General features: G+C 36.6%; 1 protein-coding gene across 1 annotated transcript in view; it reads left to right on the forward strand.

Moving 5' to 3' along the window:
• The window catches only part of LOC143875018 (uncharacterized), a 38,018-nt gene that overhangs the window by 7,862 nt on the left and 9,161 nt on the right, over positions 1-20,995 (forward strand). Inside the window, exons 2-5 of the mRNA XM_077376933.1 lie at positions 10,845-10,893; positions 15,229-15,317; positions 15,475-15,531; positions 19,018-19,080. Of these exons, the coding sequence (XP_077233048.1) occupies positions 10,845-10,893; positions 15,229-15,317; positions 15,475-15,531; positions 19,018-19,080 (258 nt within the window). The remainder of the gene's footprint in view (positions 1-10,844; positions 10,894-15,228; positions 15,318-15,474; positions 15,532-19,017; positions 19,081-20,995) is intronic.

Here is a 20,995-nt window from a genome sequence, read left to right on the forward strand (position 1 = left end):
GCTCGTCCAACCTTCTCCCTCGCATTTCCCCACATGCCCCTGATACCCCTTTGTTTTCCCTTTGTGCATATCGCTGGGTCCATGCTTGCTGGATACCTTAGGCTGCCCCCACGTGTCAAACCCGTCTGCATTGGCTTTCCTCCTATGTTACCCTCACCTGCTGCTCCCATGAACTACCCCCACCCGCCTCGTGTATGGATCGGCCAAAATTTGGCCTCGTAGCATTAAGATTGTTCATCTGCCGCCTTTCGTTCTCGATAGCCACAGACTCTGCCATAGCTCGTCTATACTCCATTCTCTGTCTGCTTGTCTCGACATCAGATGGATATGCAATATCATCATCATCATCATCTATCCATTCTACTCCATCATAGTTTCCCGCCACAGCATCGATAAACTCATCTCTCCTCCTCGCTTTATCCTGCTTATTTTGTTTTGCTCCCCTTCAATGAATTTGAGATGAGTGTCCTAACCTCCTTAGGGCAAGATGGGCATACTGATACATCTCCATAACCACCTACCAGGTGGTGTTTCAATCGTGTAACACCCCCACTTCCTATTTTCTTCCCGCAATAATCGCATATAGTCTTTTGCCTGTTGCCATTAGTTCGCCCATGTAACCAACCAATATCTCGAGCATCATCCCCATCCCCATCCTCAGCAGGAGGACGTCTTGGCATTGTGACAGTAAAGACTCTGAAAGATCAAAGGGACACAACGTAAATAGGTTGTGAAAATAGTAGCAAATTTTAGCAATATTATTCCTTTCAAAATTTTCCAGAAAATTCCTACAATCCAAACAGGGTCTTTTTTTTAGGCAATCCAAACAAGGTCTTCTCTGTTAGGATTGCAATTTAGAGGGATACGATAAGATTATTATGGTTAATTTAGGGTGATACCGTCATAAACTACTGAAGGTCCCTCTAGGAACTGTTTGGATTGTAAGAATTGTCTGGGAAAGTTTAGAAATGAAAAACTATTCCAAACTTTAACACTTTTCCATTGTTTGATTACACAAGAAAATAAGTGACTTGAACCAAAGAAGTCATGTTTTTTTGTACAGGGACCTTTAATTTAATAAATGACATTCCTAAAATTTACTATTCTCCAGTAAATTGTGGAAATAAACAAATTTTCCAAGGAAAAATCTTTCCTCGAGAAATGTATCCGCCCCCTGTTTCTTTCTAGTACAACCCCTTGTAGTCTAAAAGAGTAGTAACTAATATACTAGAGGGGGCTGTCTTGGGGAAAAAGAGGGTGGATATAGTACAGCGTGGGTTCAAGAATGTTCTGTGTAAGTTAAAAAACTGAGAAATGATATATCCACCCCCTTTTCTCCCTAATAAAGCCCTTGGAGTATAAAAGTGGAGTCATTTATACACTATATGGGGCTGTCCCAGGGAAAAAGGGGGACAAATATATTTATATCACCTACCAAAACAAAAATAACACAGTGCTAGGTAACCAGAGATTTTATATGGTGTAAGCCCTTATAGTCCCTTATTTTTCAAAAAGCACTGTACGGGCTACACTATAGGATGATCCAAACCGTCCATATGATGGGCCATAATGTAAATAGGTTGTCCCCAAAAAATCATTTCCATATGATGTTTCTAGCCCTCCGATCTATTGAGGTTTCCATAATATGCAGTTCATATATGGATAGGAGGGCTAGGATCATATGTAAATAGGTTGTCCCCTAAAAGTACTGTACGGCCTATGAAAATGATCCAAACCGTTCATTTGTAGGGACACAATGTAAATAGGTTGTGCCCCAAAAATCATCTTCATAGGATGATCTTGACCTTCCGATATATTTAGGGACCACAAAATATGAAAACATGTAAATATTGGAGGGTCAAGATCATCCTATGGAGATGATTTTTGGGGCACAACCTATTTATGTTGTGTCCCTTACAAATGAATGGTTTGGATCATCTTATGAAGTCGGCAGTTGAGTACACTGTACGGACCACATCCATAGGTTGATCCAAACCGTCCATGTGATGGAAGACAACATAAATAGGTTTTGCCCCAAAAATCATTTCCATAGGCTGATCCTAGCCCTCCAATCTATTGAGGTTTCCATAATATGCTGTACCTCTTAAATCAGATGGTTAAGATCACCCAATCTATAGGGGGTAAGATTGAAATTATGTGGCTTTATAAGGCCACTTTTCTCTCCTTTTCTCTTGGTATATCAATTTTTTTTATTTTTTGTATTGGGATTTGCTAGCCAGTTTCTCCAAGGCCACTTCTCGGCCTGTGGCCATCCATTATTGCAAAGATTGGCAGAAGTGCAAAGGTGGCTAGCAAAAGCATAAAATCGAAAAAAAGAAGTAATCATTACGATTTTTTGTGATTTGTGACAAATGTGGGTAAGTTTTAAATGAAAAATTACATACAAATGGAGCTAAAGTTGGAAAATTACCTTAAAAATACCAATAGGGTGTATTAAGATATGACAATTACCTACAAACTTCTGCTTTGTAGCACAGATGAACGGTTAGGATCATCTGACGAAGTGGCTGTACAATACATTTAAAACAATTATGGGCGTTGCCCACTATAGGATAATTCACACCCCTTGAGCGTGAATTTACATAAAAAAGCGTTAAAAGTCTGCCAAATGCCCTCTTTTTTTTCGTTATTTCATGGTGAAAGGGTGCGAATTATACCAGATGGGGGGTTTTACTTTTATCCCAAAATAATGGCTTAATATGAGTAAGGGTTTTTGCTAACCCAAAAAGCAGAGCCCTAGAAACTTAACCCATTTAGTTTCTTACCTCTGCAAATGGAGCTTGAGGCTGAAGCTTCGTGGCTTCTTTGCTTTTTCTGTGCGGCTCAAGCTCCGTGGCTTCGGCTGAAACTTGCAATCCTCCGGGAAGAATCAACACTTAAAGCTGCAAGAGCTTGAGGCTGAAGCTTGCTTTGGGTTTGTTTGGAAGATGAAGAAGCTATACTTTAGCTTTGTTGGGAAGATGATGAAAGGCAGATGAAGGTGATGTAATTTTATAGGCAAGAAATCAGAAATTCACATGCAAGGTCAGTTAGATTCCCTCAGTCCTCCCTTTTTTTCACCTTTTTTTTTCCTTCTTTGCTGTTTTTGTCAGAATTTCTGCTGAAATGTGACATTTCTTCAGAAATTCTAAAATTTTAAAAGGCTTTTTCTATTTGGCATGTGATCTCACTAAATTTCACGAAATTTCAAATTAATAAGGGTTTTTTTTTACTGTTTCGGTGTGGAAACGAAATTCTAGCCGAAATTTCCGAAATTTCGGCGATAATTTGTACTTTTCCGACTCTATGTTCTTTTCGTTTCGTTTTCTAGCGAAACCGAAATATTTCGGCCGAAATGAAACGTTTCGGCAGAAATTTAAAACCATGATGAGAACTTTTGTTTCAATATTTGTTCCTGTGATTATTCTTCCTTCAATAATCCAAGTGGCTAACCAAGTTACTATTAGTCTTGTGCCATTGCACAAACCCGTATTTTGATTTATATTTTTCAAAAGCATTATAGGATTTCCAACTTTCAGTTGAAGAATGTGATTCGGTAATCTTGGAAACTTCATTGCATTCAAAAACTCTATCGGATGATTATGTCTTTGATGAGCAACATTTGATGAAGCTTTATATATGGAGTCTGAGTTCAGATATGTAGGTTCTTCTCCAGGAACGGATTGAAGGACATAAGAGTTTTCATCTGTTGTCTGATTTTTTTATGTCAATATTGCTCTGTCCTGAAGATACTGTGGATCTTTATAACTATGGTGAAAGGACGGATATGTGATGGATATTATTTCACCTATGAGGTTCTCTCTACCATGTAAAAGAAGATGATTTTGAATTTTTATCCATGAAGGCTCAATCTCTTATTCTCTTGATATTACTTCAATTTTGCCATCTCCAATATCTAAAACCCATTTTTCGAATTTAGATATTGATTCACCTGTATCGTTGTCAACTGAACTTAAATTCAATTTCATATTTTTTGTTAAATTGGAAACCTTTTCAATGATACCATAAGTAGGATTTGTTAATCGAAGCAAGCACAATTTCTTATCTTCCTCCTTTTGGAACAACATGAAGAATCTGTCTGAAATCACCATCAGGAAGTACAGCTTTTCTTTCAAATGGCTTGTCACTTGAATTCGAATCATCAAATTTTAAGATGTCTTTTAAATTTCTATATATGACCTCAAAAGCGTGCCTGTAGTGCATCGGTTCTTCATCCCATATAATGAGATGCTTATGTTATCAAATCCGCAAGTTGAGTTACTTGATGAATGCCACATTTGGAGTTCTCTATTGGATTAATTGGTATCTCGAATCTTGAATGAGCTGTTCGTCTATCTTGTAGAATCAGAGTTGCTATTCTAGATCATGCAACAACCAAAACCATTTTGCCTTCTGAACATAATCTGACAATTATAGTTCTGTATACATAAGTTTTACCCATCCCTCCATGACCATAAACAATGAACAATCCTCATTTTTTCGATTTACAACAAATCATGTAGCACTTATTGGTGGTGGGCGATTTTTCCAACAGTTTTTAGTCAATGCTTATACAGCTATTGAAGATGATCGATTGAGGTGGATCCGCAATAACCAACCACAGTTAAGAGCATAATTGTATAATGGTTTACATGATGCAATTGTGAGAGGTGACACCACACCAGCTTTAGTGGGAAGAAGAATAGTTTTGCCATCATCGTTTACAGGAAGCTCGAGATATGTGGTACAGAATTATCAAAATGCAATGGTTATCTATAGATGGGCTGGACTGGAAATCCTGATCTATTTATAACATTCACTGCAAATCCTAAGTGGCCTGAAATTCATAACTTCTTAGATCAAATTTCTGGACAAAAACCAGATAGACCAAAAAGCTATTTAGATTGTCGTTATGTCTCGGCGTGTGAAGCATGTTGGAGAATTTATAAGTTTTATATTCAATAGTGAACTCCTGCAGTAGAAAGGATGACGTTTCACTTTCTTGATGAACAATGTATTACTTTTAGAGATTCTGAACACTTCAATCAAGGGATGATGTAGAAACAACAATGTTTACTTAATGTGGATGCATACTAATGCCGTTAATGAAGATGCCCGAAATATGAACTTTTCTGTCCCAACAAAATTTGTATAAAAAAATACAAAATGTGGCAACCAAGAAAAAGGGGAAATGCATAGGGAGAATTATTTATGCGCATCCAAGTTCTGGAGGAAGGTTGCATTTGAGGATGTTATTAAATATTGTTAAAGGGCCTCGGTACTATGGCGAAATTAGAACAAGCAACGGTGTAATACATCCCACATTTAAATCTGCATGTTATTCATGTGGATTGTTAGATGGCGAAAAGGAGTGGCATGATGCAATTAATGAGGCAACACAATGGGCAAATGAAAGACAGCTAAGAGAATTATTTGTGACACTTCTGCTCGTCTGTGAAATCTCTAATCCATTGGTGCTATGGGAAAGAAATTGGCAGTTGCTATATGATGTATTCAGTATCGCCAACGACATGCATTTGGATATGCACAATTACAGCTCAATGACTATCAAATACAAAGTTACACTTTGTTTGAGATTGAAAACATCCTCATGAGAAATGGGAAGTCTTTGAAAGATTTTAAGCCATTTCCACTACCTGATTTAGCTTTGCTACGCCAACTAAAGAATAAACTTATAAGGGAAGAAACATCGTATGACAAGGAACATTTAAGGATACATCACTCCAAGTTATTCGGCGGGCTTAACTCAGACCAAAGAAAGATATATTATTCTGTTATACTGAGGATTGTTTTTGTTTATAGTCATGGGGTGACAGGTAAAACTTATGTGTATAAAACTATAATTACCAGATTACGCTCAGAAGGCAAAATTGTTTTGGCTGTTGCGTCATCGGGAATAAGTGCTCTCATTGCCATTTCAAAATAAAATAAAATAACAGCTCTCATTCTACAAGGTGGACGAACAACTCATTCAAGATTTGAGATACTAATTAATCATGTGAAAAACTCCACATGTGGTATTCATCAAGGAACTCAACTTGCGGATTGGATAACTCAGACATCTCTCATTATATGGGATGAAGCACCGATGCACCATGGACACGCTTTTGAGGCCGTTGATTGGACTTTAAAAGACATCTTAAAATTTGATGATCCGAATTCAAATGACAATCCATTTGGAGGAAAAACTGTACTTCTTGGTGGTAATTTGAGACAGATTCTTCCTGTTGTTCCAAAATGTGAAAGGCAAGAATTTGTGCTTGCTTCGATTAACAATTCCTACTTATGAGATCATTGGAAGATGTTCAATTTAACAAAAAAAATGAGATTGAATCCAAGTTCAGTTGATAACACTACAGCTGAATCAATATCTGAATTCAGCAAATGAGTTTTAGATATTGGAGATGGCAACATTCTAACAATATCAAGAGAAGAAGAGAATGGGCTTTCATTGATAAAAATTCCAAATTCATACATGGTGGAGAGAACCCGATAGGTGAAATAGTATCCATCAAATATCCGTCCTTTCACCATAATTACAAAAGGATCTACGGTATATTCAGAAAAGAGCAATATTGGCACCAAAAAATCATTCAGTCGATGAAATCAACTCTTAAGTGCTGCAATTCGTTCTTGGAGAGGACCGGATATATTTAATCTCATACTCCATATGTAAAGCTTCATCAAATGTTGCTGATTAGAACATGATATATTCAGTAGATTTTTTGAATACATTTAAATTTCCACGATTATCGAATCACATTATAAAACTGAAAATTGGAATTTCTATATTACTTCTGAGAAATATAAATCAAAATGCAGGTTTGTGTAATGACACAAGGTTAATAGTAACTCAGTTAGTCACTTGGACTATTAAAGAAGGAATAATCATAGGCACATATATTAGAACAAAAATTCTCATTCCTGGGGTAATATTGACAGCTACTAAATCGAAGTGGCCCTCTTCGTATTGAGGCGAAGATAATTTTCAATGAGAGTGTTATGGAATGTTTATTAACAAAAGTCAATGCCAAACTATTGAACAAGTTGGTCTGTATTTGTCAAAGTATGTTTTCACCCATGTCCAACTATTTGTTGCGTCTCTTAAATAACATCTCTTGATGGTTTGAAGCAAGGTTGCCAGAGCGGGAATCGAGACGGGAATCGAAAGCGGGAATCGAAGGCTCCCAGGGAAGAATCCCGCTCAAGGTTGCCAGAACGGGAATTGAAACGGGAATCAAAGGCTCCCAAGGAAGAATCTTGCTTCCTTGGTTTGAAGATATTGATAAAAGACAATTAGGAGGAATACCGCTACACAAAAACATAGTATATAAATAAGTTTTTAATAACTTACATAAATGTAGGTCAATTAATAAATTTTTTTAGAATATTTATGAATGTAAACTGTTACTTACAACCTCAAGAAACTAAATATTTAAAGAACAAAAAGATCGTACAAAATCTTTTGATATAAATTATTTGATTTTACAGATTCAGATTTTCAAAGAAGAAAGCAGATGCTAATTTCTGAATGAACTGCAGAAGGACAAAGAAGATTGAAAAATTCTGGTTAGAATAACAAGAATGTGGGATGCCATTAATGTAAAGTCAAATAATGGACTTGTAAGTCTTGATCCCATTCTCCTTAATGAAAAAGTTAAGTATTACGTACCAGTAGTTAATTACAAATTCAGCACGTTAATTGTTTAGTCTTTTAAAACACAGCTTACGCTAAATATTTTTAACAAATCTATTCATGTCTATACAGGGCGACCATATTTATGCATCAATTAGAAAAAAGTTTCTCAGCAATTTAGAACATTGCTTCAGGAGGGACACATACATAATCAAGAATTTTAATAAAGTTGACAATAAGGAGACTTACAAAATGGTTAGTAATAAATATATGTTAAACTTTCATGATACAACTTTCGTTTAGGAGAAAAAGAACAGAAATTGAAGCTACCGCCCATCACAAATTCGAACTCATAACCTTTGATATTCTTAACAAGCGATTAGATATTGACACCTACCTCGCAGATAAAATTCAAATTATTTTCAGGTATTTCTACTTCAATTTGTGCCAAAATAAATAATACAACAATAAAATTTGCACAGATGTTATTGGACAAATTACTGCAATATTTGGGGTTGATGATACAAAAGCAAAAGGTAATAAGGTAAACAAAAGAGTTATTGACCTTTAAGACAAAAGGTAAAAAACAAAAACAAAAGAAAATATATTTACAGAATATATAAGAAGAATATAGACATAAATTTTACGATATTTCAAAAAATTGTTTTGGTAGCAAAAAAATCAAATTTGAATAACACTATGGGGACAGTTGACAGAGGCAATAAAATAAGACATTTGCTTACATAATTCTGAGCCTTTTATATTTATTATTGTCACATCAAGTACGATGAAGAAATTTATGGGTACGTGACTACAATCTTATTCCAATGGTGTAACACATAGTTGTAAATTTCGTTTCGGTGGCCATTTCGATTTGGCCACTTCAAAAAATTTCAGACAATTTCGGTCGAAACTTTTTGGTAAATTTCGGTCAATTCCAATCAATTTCGGTCAATGTCGGTCTGATTTCGGTCGAAATCTGGAATGAAACGAAATTTTCGTCATTTCGTTCTGTTTTTCGGCCGAAACGTTCGGACGAAACGAAACGAAGTTTATAATTCAGGTGTAACATTATTCTCAAACGATGGTTTTAAATTTACAGATTCGAATTTAAAACAAAATATTGTAAAATAATTTTTACTAAAATTTTGCAGGAAATCTATTGCTCTCTCATACGAACTTTACAGAGCTATATGTGAACTTGGACATTTCGGATGCGATAGAGTTCAAGCAAATGTATGCATTAATAATTAGAACTTAAACAAATATATTTGAAAAATAAATTAACAACTACATGAATACAGTGTTGTAGATGCAAAAGAAAGTTTTCGATCAATAGAGGTACCAAAAAAATTCTTGGCTAATGATAGGGAATCAATTGATAAGAATAGAAGAACGGTGCAGGAGATTTTAAATTTTATCAAAGTAGGAGAGCAGCAGGTAAAATAAAAAAAAATGATTGTTAAACAATGTAATACTAAGATAATATAAAATTAAAGCCCAATAACTAAAATTAATATAAAAAATTAGGATGCGACATTTTTTCAAAGCCACTATCACTAAAGTTCAAGTACGGAATGACTGATCTTATGTCTCATGCAATGATTGCCGGAAAAACTTAAGAGCATTCGGTTAAAATTTTTGGTGTGATTCATGCAAGAAGGAAGCTGACTTTCCAATGACAAGGTAAATCCCCAAAAAATTATATTAATAAGAAACTTAAAAGTATTTCACAAATTTGTTATATTGAATACAAAAATAAAATAAAATTGCAGGCATAGGCTGCAAATTGAAGTTGACGATCACACAAAAGCAACGACTTTTGTTATATTTGACAAGGAACCGGAAAAAATAGTGCAGCTGCCGGTTACACATATAAGCAATCCCGAGCAAAAGGTTACCTCATTATTATTACCCTATAATCGAGAGAAAAGAAAAAGTAAAGATAACTATTATAAAAAAATGATGGTAGACCGAAGTCTTTATGATTGATATGTTGCTATTAACATATTTATCAACTTTCTTAGATAGCAAGAAGAAACAAATATTTTGCCGTCTGCAATTAAAAAAATAATATGAAGATCATTTCTCTTTCAAATTATACAATTTCTCAGTGCAGAAGCAGAATTTCACGGTGAAAAAATTCTAGAGGTTGACAAATATGGCAAATTAGAGACAAAACATGTATTATATAAAAGTTCTAAGAAATTGTTAACATTGATAAATTTTTATATATTACTATTATTAAAACACAACTTGCTCAGACGTTATTAATTAATTACTTTAAAAAAAATATATCGAAACAAATACAGGACACCAAATATTTGTTAAAAAAGAAAAAGAAATGCAGAGTGTCAAGAGCTGACAGAAAAAACAAATACAGAATCATATGGATAGCTTATCATTGCAACTTCTCCAAAACAAACTCCTTCAAAAAACATCTACAATAGGTTGTAACTGAAACTAGAAAGATAAAATAAATTACAAAAAAGTTATGTTTACTGAAGTGCCAACAATGACTCTTGCAGGAATTCCGAAGTCCGAGCTTGATGGCAACTTTAGTTTGATCTTGGAGTTGCTCTCATTTTACCAAAAACTTAACTAGGCAGCATCAGACAATATTTAATATTTCTCTACAATATCTTCTGTTATTTGAGAATCATGATTTCTTTTTCTTTTGTGGTTTTTTGAATAATGATGTTCAATGCAAATATTTTAACGTCAACTTTATCTGTTAAATGAATGGTGCATAAAGGACTATATGAAAATTAATGGAAATATGGTACTTGGAGCCCTGTCATCTCATCTCTGCCTTGATTGTTTCTCTTCATATAATATATATGACACTAAGCAAGATTGATTAAGACATACTCCAGAAGATGCGGGTGGAGTGACAGATTAACAGACCAATATAATGACAAGAGTGGGAGATTAGCTCATACAAGAAAGAATGGTGCTAGAAGCACTATCGGTCTGGATACAATTTTTTATTTAAGTTTTTGAGTATTAATAATTAAAAAGCGCATGACATAAACTAAAGGTGGGACAAACATCAATTTCCCTATGAGTTTGTAGCTTTCAGCTTTCATACAGTTTTTCTCATTCACATAGTAGGCTGATGTCAGGTGAACTTTCTGTCTTGGCGTATGATCATTATCTATTTTATTTACTTATTTATTTTTTGCAGGTCACTGAAGAGCTACTATGGGAATTGTTTGTCCAAGCAGGCCCCGTTGGTAGGTTCTAATATCCCCATCATTGTACAATATGATGCTTATTGAGTCCTTCTTCATTGATATTGGGAATACATATTGGAAGAAATGAGACACTGCGTTATCAGCATGCTTGTAAGACTTAGCAGTTGGATAAACATGCTTACATACATAAGCTATTCTATCCATTTTGATTGTCGCTGCATATAAATTGATCAGACATCTTAAATGGTCATCTCAACACTTCTGAATATTGACTTCTAACTGGTTTCTGTTATTAGAATGGGTGTGCTTGGCTTGCTTTTCCATTGATCCTCTTACTTCCACCTTTTTTTGTATCAAATTATCAAAATGACACCATTCAAAATTTTTTTTTTTTTTTTTTCAAAATGATCCTTTCTTTGCTCTCCTTTCAAGTGGCACAATCCCCTGAACATATTATGAACTGTATCTTTTGTCCCACTTATTATAGCACTACTTTTTTTCCTATTTACTTAACTACATCAGTTAAAACTTAATTTTCTGATTTGCTTACATGCTAGTTTCCTACTTGCATTCAAATTGATTTGTTTTTTTAAAAGAACAAGTAAAAAAAAAGTTCATTTAACAAACCTTCTTTACGTATGCATATCCTCAGCTAATGGGGTAGGGATTATAAGTTACTCACTAATTTGTATAAAATTCCACTTCTTTGGTCCCTTAAGATGTGGAACTTTAAAGTGCTGCTTAACTTTGTGGCTGATGATATTTAAATCAGTGGATTGGGATGACACAAGATCACAAAAGAATGTTGTAAATTGGAAATTTTCTAGTTTCTCGTGTAGCACGTACTGGGGTTTCATGTATTTTCTTTCTTTCCTTCATTTGGCTACGTAGAACATTAGGAGAGTACTTTCCGCTTGGTGGTATCAACTTGGGCTAAGTTTATCAAACCCTAAGAAAGCCATGGTATATTTGGCTGCTTATTGGGTTTTCAAGAATGACTTTGCTTGAGGAGATAATTGGAGCTAAGGTACCCGCAGAGTGAACATGCTGCAAGCTCTTGTGGGTTTGCCATATAATGACATCTGAGGTTTGGGAGATTGGAGAGAACAATTTTGCAGATCTATACATTAAAATAAGATTAGGCACAAATCCAATTTTCTACGTACTCTGATTATCTTCTAGTTGAGCGTGTTCACTGCTTCTTGAGAAACAACAACCTGAGTCAATGATGAGTTTAGACTTTAGCTCTATGGCTTCCAATGGAACACCTAGTAGAGAATGTTATGCCTCAATAAATGTGCTTCGGTCCTTCCTCCTTAGGATTGTAGAAGAGTCTCCTACTCACCAAGCAAGGCTCATAAGATTCTTCATAAAGAATGTTGCCATCTTCTTCCACACCCATTTCCCTAGTAAGGCTTTATTCATATCTCGTTTTTCAATGAGGCCTTGAGTTCTTGTTAGGGGATAATAGTTATGTAACAGAGATACAATGGCGTAAGAAGAGAAGAGAGGGAAATTTTGGTCTCTGTAAGATTCATGTCGTATGTTGATTGGTCTCACTAGGTTCTCATATCAATCTATGAACTGGATGATCCAAAGATACACGAGATTTCAGAAGAAACTTGATACACTTAATTTGGGTGGAGTCTCTTTGGTATGAATCAATATGAATTAATTGATTTTTGGTTAACCAATGCACTCTTGACATATCTAGTCATCAATAGAATCTGATGCATGGATTGATTCAATTCGTGATTTCAAGTGAATGCAGATAACATGCTTCCCCTGGCTCTTTTATTGTGGAGGGAGGCTCTTTGAAATTCATTCGTTGGGTAGAGGGGAAGGGTTTCCCATGGAGATTCACCGAAGCATTGTAGGATGTTCTAGACCATATTGAGGGGCACTACGTTCTCTTTTAACATATGTTCGACTGGACGCATAAGGATGAAGAGTTGTTGGCCCGTGTTGATGTGCTTAGAGTCCCTAGTTGCATGTGACCATTTTCATGTCCTGGATCATGTATGGGTTGTGCTATCTCTAGATGAGTGTTGCTATGGAAAGTGGCTGCGTAACCAAGAGCAGAACTGAGCAAATCCTTACGCGCCACATGGCATAGGGAGGGGTAGTTTTGCCATTTTAAGAAAAAACCAAAAATAAAAAAGTAACTAAGATTAATTAGTTTTCAATGTTACCATTCACAAAAAAAAAAGTAGTTGTCAATGTTTTAAGAGGCTATTGCTGGTTCCATACTCAGGTTCCCAATTTGGGTTCCATATCATTTTTCTCTTTAGATATTTTGCTTTTGTTTGACCTTGACCATCTTGGTCGAGGTTCGTTCTCCTATTAAAAAAAATAGAAACTGCCATTACAAAAAAATAAAAAAAATAAACTAAGATAAAGGCAAGGAGTTGTCAATGTGTTAAGAGGCTATTACTGGTTCCATACATTCTCAATTTTGTTTCCATCTAATTACTCTCTATAGATATTTTGCGTTTGTTTGGTCTTGACAAATCTTGATCAAGGTTCGTTTTCCTTTCACCTTTTTAATAAAGCTTTTGATTCTTTGAATTTAGGAAAAAAGTAGACACAACTAGCATTGTTTGAATTTATCAAAAAAATAAAAAACTAACATTCTTTGAAGGTTATTAGAGAACCTCCTTGGAGACCGAAGTCACAACTATATTTTGGTTTGATTGTTGTTTGGGAAGTCAGGGGATGCTATACCTTTTATAATGGGGCGGAGGTTTGAGTGATTTCAATTTATGATGAGGGTTAGGATCTTAAGGCTAGTACTTAACAATGGAATATGAATAGTCTTGGTAGGGTAATAGTGAAAGAGGACTTGCTATCTTGGTTTGATCAAGTGTTAGGCAACCAGTTTTTAGCATTTCCCTCCTTTGGAGCCTTGAGGTGTCAACTGTTCGAGGTATCTATCGTAGATCATGCCCCAGTCCGCAGCTGACTTGGTCGAGACTTGGGCTTTTACTGTGGTCTCTCTTCCTTTCCGCCATTTTTGTGGATCCTCTGGAAACAGAGGAACAAGAGGGTTTTCAATGGCAAGGTTAAGCCTTTTAGTGTATTAAGCAGTTCGTCTTTCGTCTCCTCTCCTGTGGGCGGTTTTCTCCGGCCTTTTCTATGGTACGTCATGATCTGAGCTGCACAAATATTGGATTTCTGGAGATTCAGTTGTGAGAAGGTCATTCCCACCCAAATGGTCTTTCCCTTCCTTGGCCTCCTTTAAGAGAGAGACATCGAAGGGCCAACCTTGAGCAATGTTGATCCTATAGCAATTGGAGGTATCTTTAGGGATCTTGAACTCGTCCAATCAGCATCAAAGACTCGAATGAAGCAGAATGGGATTCCAGAAATGTAATCAAGTGGATTCAATCCAAGGAAGGATATCTTTGGTGCTTTGCCGATTACTTCAAAGAGATGATCGACAGGTTGAGGCCTTGAGGGGTATCATGTGATCATCCAGCATGTTAGGCGATCAGTGAAAGAAGTGGTTCTCTCTAACAGAGAGGGTGTGGCTAGGCCTGAGTTGACTTCTTCAGACTCTTTCCCCACTTAGCTTGGTGGCTTGGTTTTCTAGGCCGTGTTGTTACCTGGCCTTGCTGTTATAGAACTGACCATCTTTTTTCATGCCTCTGCTCTTTATTTTTCTTCCTCCTCAATGAATTATCTCATCATTCAAAAAAGGGACTTGGTTTCATTCGAAAGTTGCAAACTGCAAACCTGAGCTTGGACAAGTTAACCATGAAGGAGATAGCTTGTTCTAGAACTAGAAATCCTTTTTGTAAGAGTTGCTGTTTGTTTTATAGACATTTCTCATCATGTTAAAGTGTAAAAGATTACATAACGCCATCTCCAACAGCTTAAGCTTTTGGAGTAATTGGTTTTTCACATGGTATCAGAGCAAAGGTCTTGGGTTCAAAACTCCTTGATAATAAAAATCCACATGTAATGGCCAACCCAAAAGAGGGGCCATATGTGCCACGTGTAGCACAACCCTAAAAAGAGGGGCCACACGCAAGGGGGAGTGTTAAAGTGTAAAAGATTTAATAACACCATCTCCAACAGCTTAAGCTTTTGGAGTAGTTGGTTGTTTCACACATCAAAACATGGGTTTTCAAACACAGATATGAACACTGGCAATATTTGAATCACAATAACCAACTTAAGCTATGGTGCTTGACTAGGAAATGTAAAGCATGATTTCTCTCAGCCTATTGCTGATGAGTGAGAATATTGTGCTTGAAGGATACTGTGTAATGGGATAACATTCCTAGATTTATTGAGTGTGTAACTACTAGAAGGATTTTTTTTTTTGAAACTGTAGAAGGAATTTCCTTATGTTTATTTATTCCGTTACAGTTAATGTTTATGTCCCAAAAGATAGAGTGACAAATCTCCATCAAGGGTATGGATTTGTGGAGTTTCGTAGCGAGGAAGATGCTGACTATGTAAGTACTGCCTGGAATTGATGTATTGTTCTTTATATATACTACAAATGTGTGGATTTTGAAGATCATGTATTTCATTTATCTGTTGCTGGCTAGAAGTTCCTTATTTATATTCATTGGTGTCTCTTCTCATTCAAATTTCATATTTGTAATGCAGGCAATCAAAACTTTAAACATGATTAAACTCTATGGGAAGCCAATACGTGTAAATAAGGTGCGGATAATTTTATTGTCTTCAGTCACGGTTGCCCATGCCTGTTTATGCATTTATATTACATTGGGACTATTTTCTTTTGCGTTTCTTATGTATACCAATGTATGTTCCTCTAAAAAAAAAGGGCGGCCCAGTGCACGAGGCTCCCGCCATTGCGGGGTCTGGGGAGGGCTAGATGTACCTCTGTGAAACACAATTTGCGGATAACCACAAGGCATAGTTGCTTTGATTTTCTTTATTCTATATTCCTCTTTAGACCCTGTTCGTTTGAGATTGTGGAAGCCGATTGTGATTCACGGACTCAAAATTAATTTTGAGTCCATTAATTACAATCGGCTTCCACAATCGGCTGCCACAATGGCCATTAAAAAAAAAAACAATTGGCTGCCACAATCTCAAACGAACAGGGCCGTAGTCTTCAGACTTCCATATTCTTTTGTTTAGTTTCTTGGTTGTTTGCAGCAATGTGCTTTGCGGTATGCCGCGCACAAACAGCTTCTCTAACATGTATGACCTGATCTTCCTTTGACATTTTGGCATTGAGTAAACATTCATGGTCATCATGTCGTATTGACATGTACATCAACAAGTGTACATACTACAGGCCGGTAAAAGGAGATATCAATTTTATTTTTATACTGGTCAACATTTGGAGTTACTGTTTTGCATCTCCTATCGGACCCTCTTATGGACCCACAACATATCCCCCCAAAGCTTCGTGTTTTCTGTCGGTTGATGTTTGTTTGAGGATACTCAAAGGGATTGTTTGTTAGTGGATATGATATGTGGGATTAGTAAATATTTTGGCATCTGCACATCCGTAGTTTTGTTACACTTATGATAGCTTATACTGTTATAATGATGATTGCGTTCACCCTTCTTTGCTGCCTGTAAGGATCCTATTGCAGCTAATAAATTTTACCTTTCAAAATAAAAATAAAAATGATTGCGTGCACCCTTGTTTTCCCGTTTATTCCCAAAAAACATGCGTTGACTTCTTGATTCACTCCTACTTTCAAGGGTGAGCTGGGGGATCCCTATTCGATCTTTCCTATTTGTAGAGAAAACATCCACCAAAGGATGTCTACAATCATTGAGCAAATTTATCTTGAAAGATACCCCGTATATCCTTTAACCCTCATCCGAAACCTTTTTCGAGGGTTTGCTGTCCATCCAAACCCTCATCCGAAACCTTTTTTTTCCGACAGAGTGTTGCTAATCCAAACCCTGTGTCTTTTCGAAGACTTGTTTTACCCGTGCAGATAGTAGGCCAATAAGCGGCATATTTGCCCATTAGGATTTATCTTCATGTTATTTACTTTCTAGGATTCTTATTTACATGTTATTTAGTTTCTAGGATTTTTTTTGGGAGTCCTAAAGGTAAAAGAAGGGGGTGGATCTTGCCTTATATTATTAGTAAGATAAGGTAATAAGTTATAAAGGGGGTGTCCAAGTGATGAAAAAGGTGGGGGTAACCTTTTAATTTGTTACATAAGGTAACAAATTAATATGAGGGGTGCCCAATGAGAAAAAAGGGTCAGAATCTGTTAAGGGGGTGCCCAAGGTAAAAGATGGGGTGTGAAAATTACCTTATTTCATAAGGTGATTAATGATTTTTTTCCCGAGGAGGGGGGGGGGGGGGGGGGTGTTCAAGAGAAGAAAGAGGAGGGTGATACTTTTAATGAGGCAACCCACTTTGATGAGGAAATCCACCGGATATGAGTATGTGAGTTGGAAACGTTATGCAACCCACTTTCTAATATATATTTTTTCCTCTGTTTTAGCAAAAAGGACACGTTGCCTTTTCTTTTTATCTTTTGAATGACACACACTGGTAACCTCAAGAAAGGTAAATAGACACTTTACTTCCCCAAGAAGTAACTGATTCCTTCTTTTTTTCTTCTTTTACCTGACTTTAGGTCACCAATTAATTACCAAATAAGGAAGGTTAAGCTTACCTTTTGTGACCTGTAGATGTAGGTCATGGGAAGAGGGTAACTTGCTAATCCAGTGATCCTTATCAATAAAGGAAACATTGCCCTTTTCTCTCTTTCTTTCTTTGTATAACTGTATATAGAAAGAGCCCCAATCAACTTACCCTTTTTTCGGGTGTGCCGTGTGGAATATGGCAACTTGTTCTTTCTATCGGCGCTTCTGCGATAACTCCCGGGTCAACTCGCTTTCGACATTAAGGACATCAAGGGTAGCAAATTTGCTCTCGATCTCCACTTCAAAATCTGAAATTAACCCAAAATGAGAGGCTGAAATCTGGTCATTCAGCTGTGATATGGGGGCCGTTTGGTTGAATGAAAGGTGGAAAGTTATGCCTTTTGCAAGGTTTCTTGGACTGGTTTTTGAGGCCTAAAAATCTGGGAAGAAAATAAAGGGTTTCAGATGATGTTGAATGGAAGGGGTCTGCAGCACTATCAAAGTCGTTGGTTGTGACGTGGGTGAGGGTGGTGATGGGCTGGTCGATTGGTCCTCTAATACCAAATTTTAACAGGGTTGTGTAGGAACCGTTAGATATGGGTTAACAAGGGTTGTTTGCAGCTTGGTCGATTCTCTTCTTAGGGAAGGTGGAAAACTTTTGGAACTAAGGAAGAAAAAGGGTGTCTGTTAAAGGTGTGGGCTGGCTTTCAAAAGGATCAGATTTGGGGTATTTTTGGGGAAGAGAAATTGACGGCGAGTCTTTGGAGGAGAAGGATCAATTGAATGACGAAGTGGGTACTTTGTGGCTGATTTCTGGGTTGCTTGTGCAACCAAAAGATACGTAGGTTTGGGATGTGATGTCGGAAATTGACGGCGTGCTCGGAATTCTTTGCTTTGATTTTCGTGGTAACACACACTTTTGCTGTATATGCTTGGATCTTTAGCTCTGATACCAAATTTGATGTAGGACTGGGAAGAGAAATAGAGGAAAGGGGAGAAAAAAGAAAAGAAGGAGAGAAGAGAGAGAAGAATAGAAGAAGAATAAGGGAAGAAGAGAATAGAAAGAATAGACGAGAAAGAGGGGAAGAAGGAAGAAGGAAGAAGAAGAAATGTGAGGGAGAATAGGAGAAGAAGAGGAGGAATAGAGGAAGGAGAACAATACATGTAGAGGGGAGAAGCCAATCAATCTTTATTAATCATCAAAACTTAAAATCTCTAATACATGAGGCCTATTTATAGGCAACTAAATAAAATTCCATCGAAAGTAAATAAAAGCCCTAAATCTAAATAACATGGAAAATAAAATCCTAGAAACTAAATGACACGTAAATAAGAATCCTAGAAACTAAATAACATGGAAATAAATCCTAATGGGCAAATATACCACTTATTGGCCTACTATCTGCATCACTGTTATTCTTCTCTTAGATACTCATTCCTCAGTGCTTTAGAAAAGTACTCCGAATGTATTGCTATAGGATTTTTCAATCAATTAATGTTCATTGTATGGCTTGTCAGAACTTAAAATGGAATCTAATGTTTCTCTTTGTGTTCTAGGCTTCACAAGACAAGAAGAGCTTGGACGTCGGGGCAAACCTTTTTGTTGGAAATCTTGATCCGGTATGCCTTTAGATTCTATTAAATTCTCCCTCTCTCTCTCTCATGTACTTGTCAATTTATCTATTTATTTTATACAATTTCTTGACCTGGTAAGCCATTAGATTCTCTCTCCCATATTATGTGTGCGTGTGTGCGTGCGTCTGTTTTGGCCCCAATTCGACTTAGTTTCAGAATACTAAGCTACACATGTTTGGTATGTGGGATCCATACCACCAAATGACCATGTATGAAGTGCCATGTGTTTGATTAAGGGTATTAGATATCAACACTTGACAATATTATTCGTTGATCAGATGGCTAGAATCACACCGCTTGGTGAACTGTTTGGACCATGGTGGAGCCATTGATACTTGGTGTCCAGAAAAGAAATTCCGGCCTTGTAAGACCCATAACCATTCTCTCTCTATCTCTGTCTCTGTCTCTGTCTCTCTCTCTCTACACACACACACACATAGAGATATAGATAGATAAATAAATAGGTAGATAGATGGATAGAGAGTCAAATCACTGTTTCCGCTTCGTCTTCAAGCATGGGGCTCTCCTAACTTCCTAAGTGTTCTGAGAATCATGGACATCTCTAGAAAACAATTTTCCGTTCATTCCCTTTTTGGGTTTTTTTTTTCCTTCTGGGATGTGGGGTGGAAAGTATTTTCGTATCAGTCCTAGCTTTCCTTGAATGCCTCAGGAATAAAAAACAGTCTGGAAATGGGGTTATCAATCTCTCTCTTGAGGTAGGATGTTGAGGGTTCAAATGACTAAATGGTACAGATTTATCAGGAACCGTGTTAGTTTGACCTCTTTCATAACATTGGGCAGCCTACCCAGAATACCCTAATGTGGATATCAATATCTGCCTCGAGGCAGGATATTGAGAATATTCACCCTTATTACCCAAGTATCTTCTGGATTATCCAAAAACCAGAACCACTAAAAAAGAATTGAGACCAGAAACGTGAGGAAGAAATAAATGGAATAATCCTCAGAATACCCTAATTAGGACAAACCCTCATTCTCAAAATCCCTTCATAATCTATGAAAGAATAAAAACACCAGTAATCAAACCTTTGGAACACTTCAATACCTTCTCCATCAAACCAATTAATACCTCATTCCACCTCTCTACCATAACATTACATCCCTAATCTCATTTTTGTTATTTCTCTGTTCTTATAATCACGGCATAAAATCCTGATTACAACCCTATTTCAACATCAAAAACAATTTTTTTTGAATGGAAACATCTACCACCATAAACATTACTCTTTCAACCTTTATTTTTACCTGAGCAGACCCTTCAAACTCTGATTTCACCTTGACCAAGCAGGTATTGCCGCTGTAGAGCCCCCCTTGCTTGAACCACAAACACGAAAATGGAGTATATGGCCAGTTTTTTTTTTTTTTTTTCTTAATGTTTTTTAATAAGAATTACCTATTGGGGCAATTATCCCTGCCTCAGCCCATAGAGTCTCACTAAACACGAAACAAGGTCATGCATTTAATGTCTTAAGGGCCTGGGAACATCAATCCCTTATTCTCATATGAGAATAGAGTTCCTAAGGGTGCCCTCATATAAGCTTATATGAAGTGGCTCTCACAAAACATAAGGGGCCAACATTATTAGGATGATTCGAAGCATTCATTTGAAAGGCCCCATTATAGATAGGGTGTGTACAAAAAATCAGCTCCATTGGATCATCCTAACCCCTCCAAAAGTGGGGGCAAAAATGGATAGACACGTTCTGTCCACAAATCTGCCCATTTTTGCCCCCAATTTTGGAGGGGTTAGGATGATCCAATGGAGCTGATTTTTTGTACACACCCTATCTATGACGGGGCCTTTCAAATGAATGCTTCAGATCATCCTAACAATGTGGGCCCCTTATGTTTTGTGAGAGCCACCTCATATAAGCTATAT

Source organism: Tasmannia lanceolata, unplaced genomic scaffold (assembly GCF_043159265.1).
Source record: "Tasmannia lanceolata isolate RefF3 unplaced genomic scaffold, GAP_Taslan_0.1 ptg000002l, whole genome shotgun sequence".
Lineage (NCBI taxonomy): Eukaryota > Viridiplantae > Streptophyta > Magnoliopsida > Canellales > Winteraceae > Tasmannia > Tasmannia lanceolata.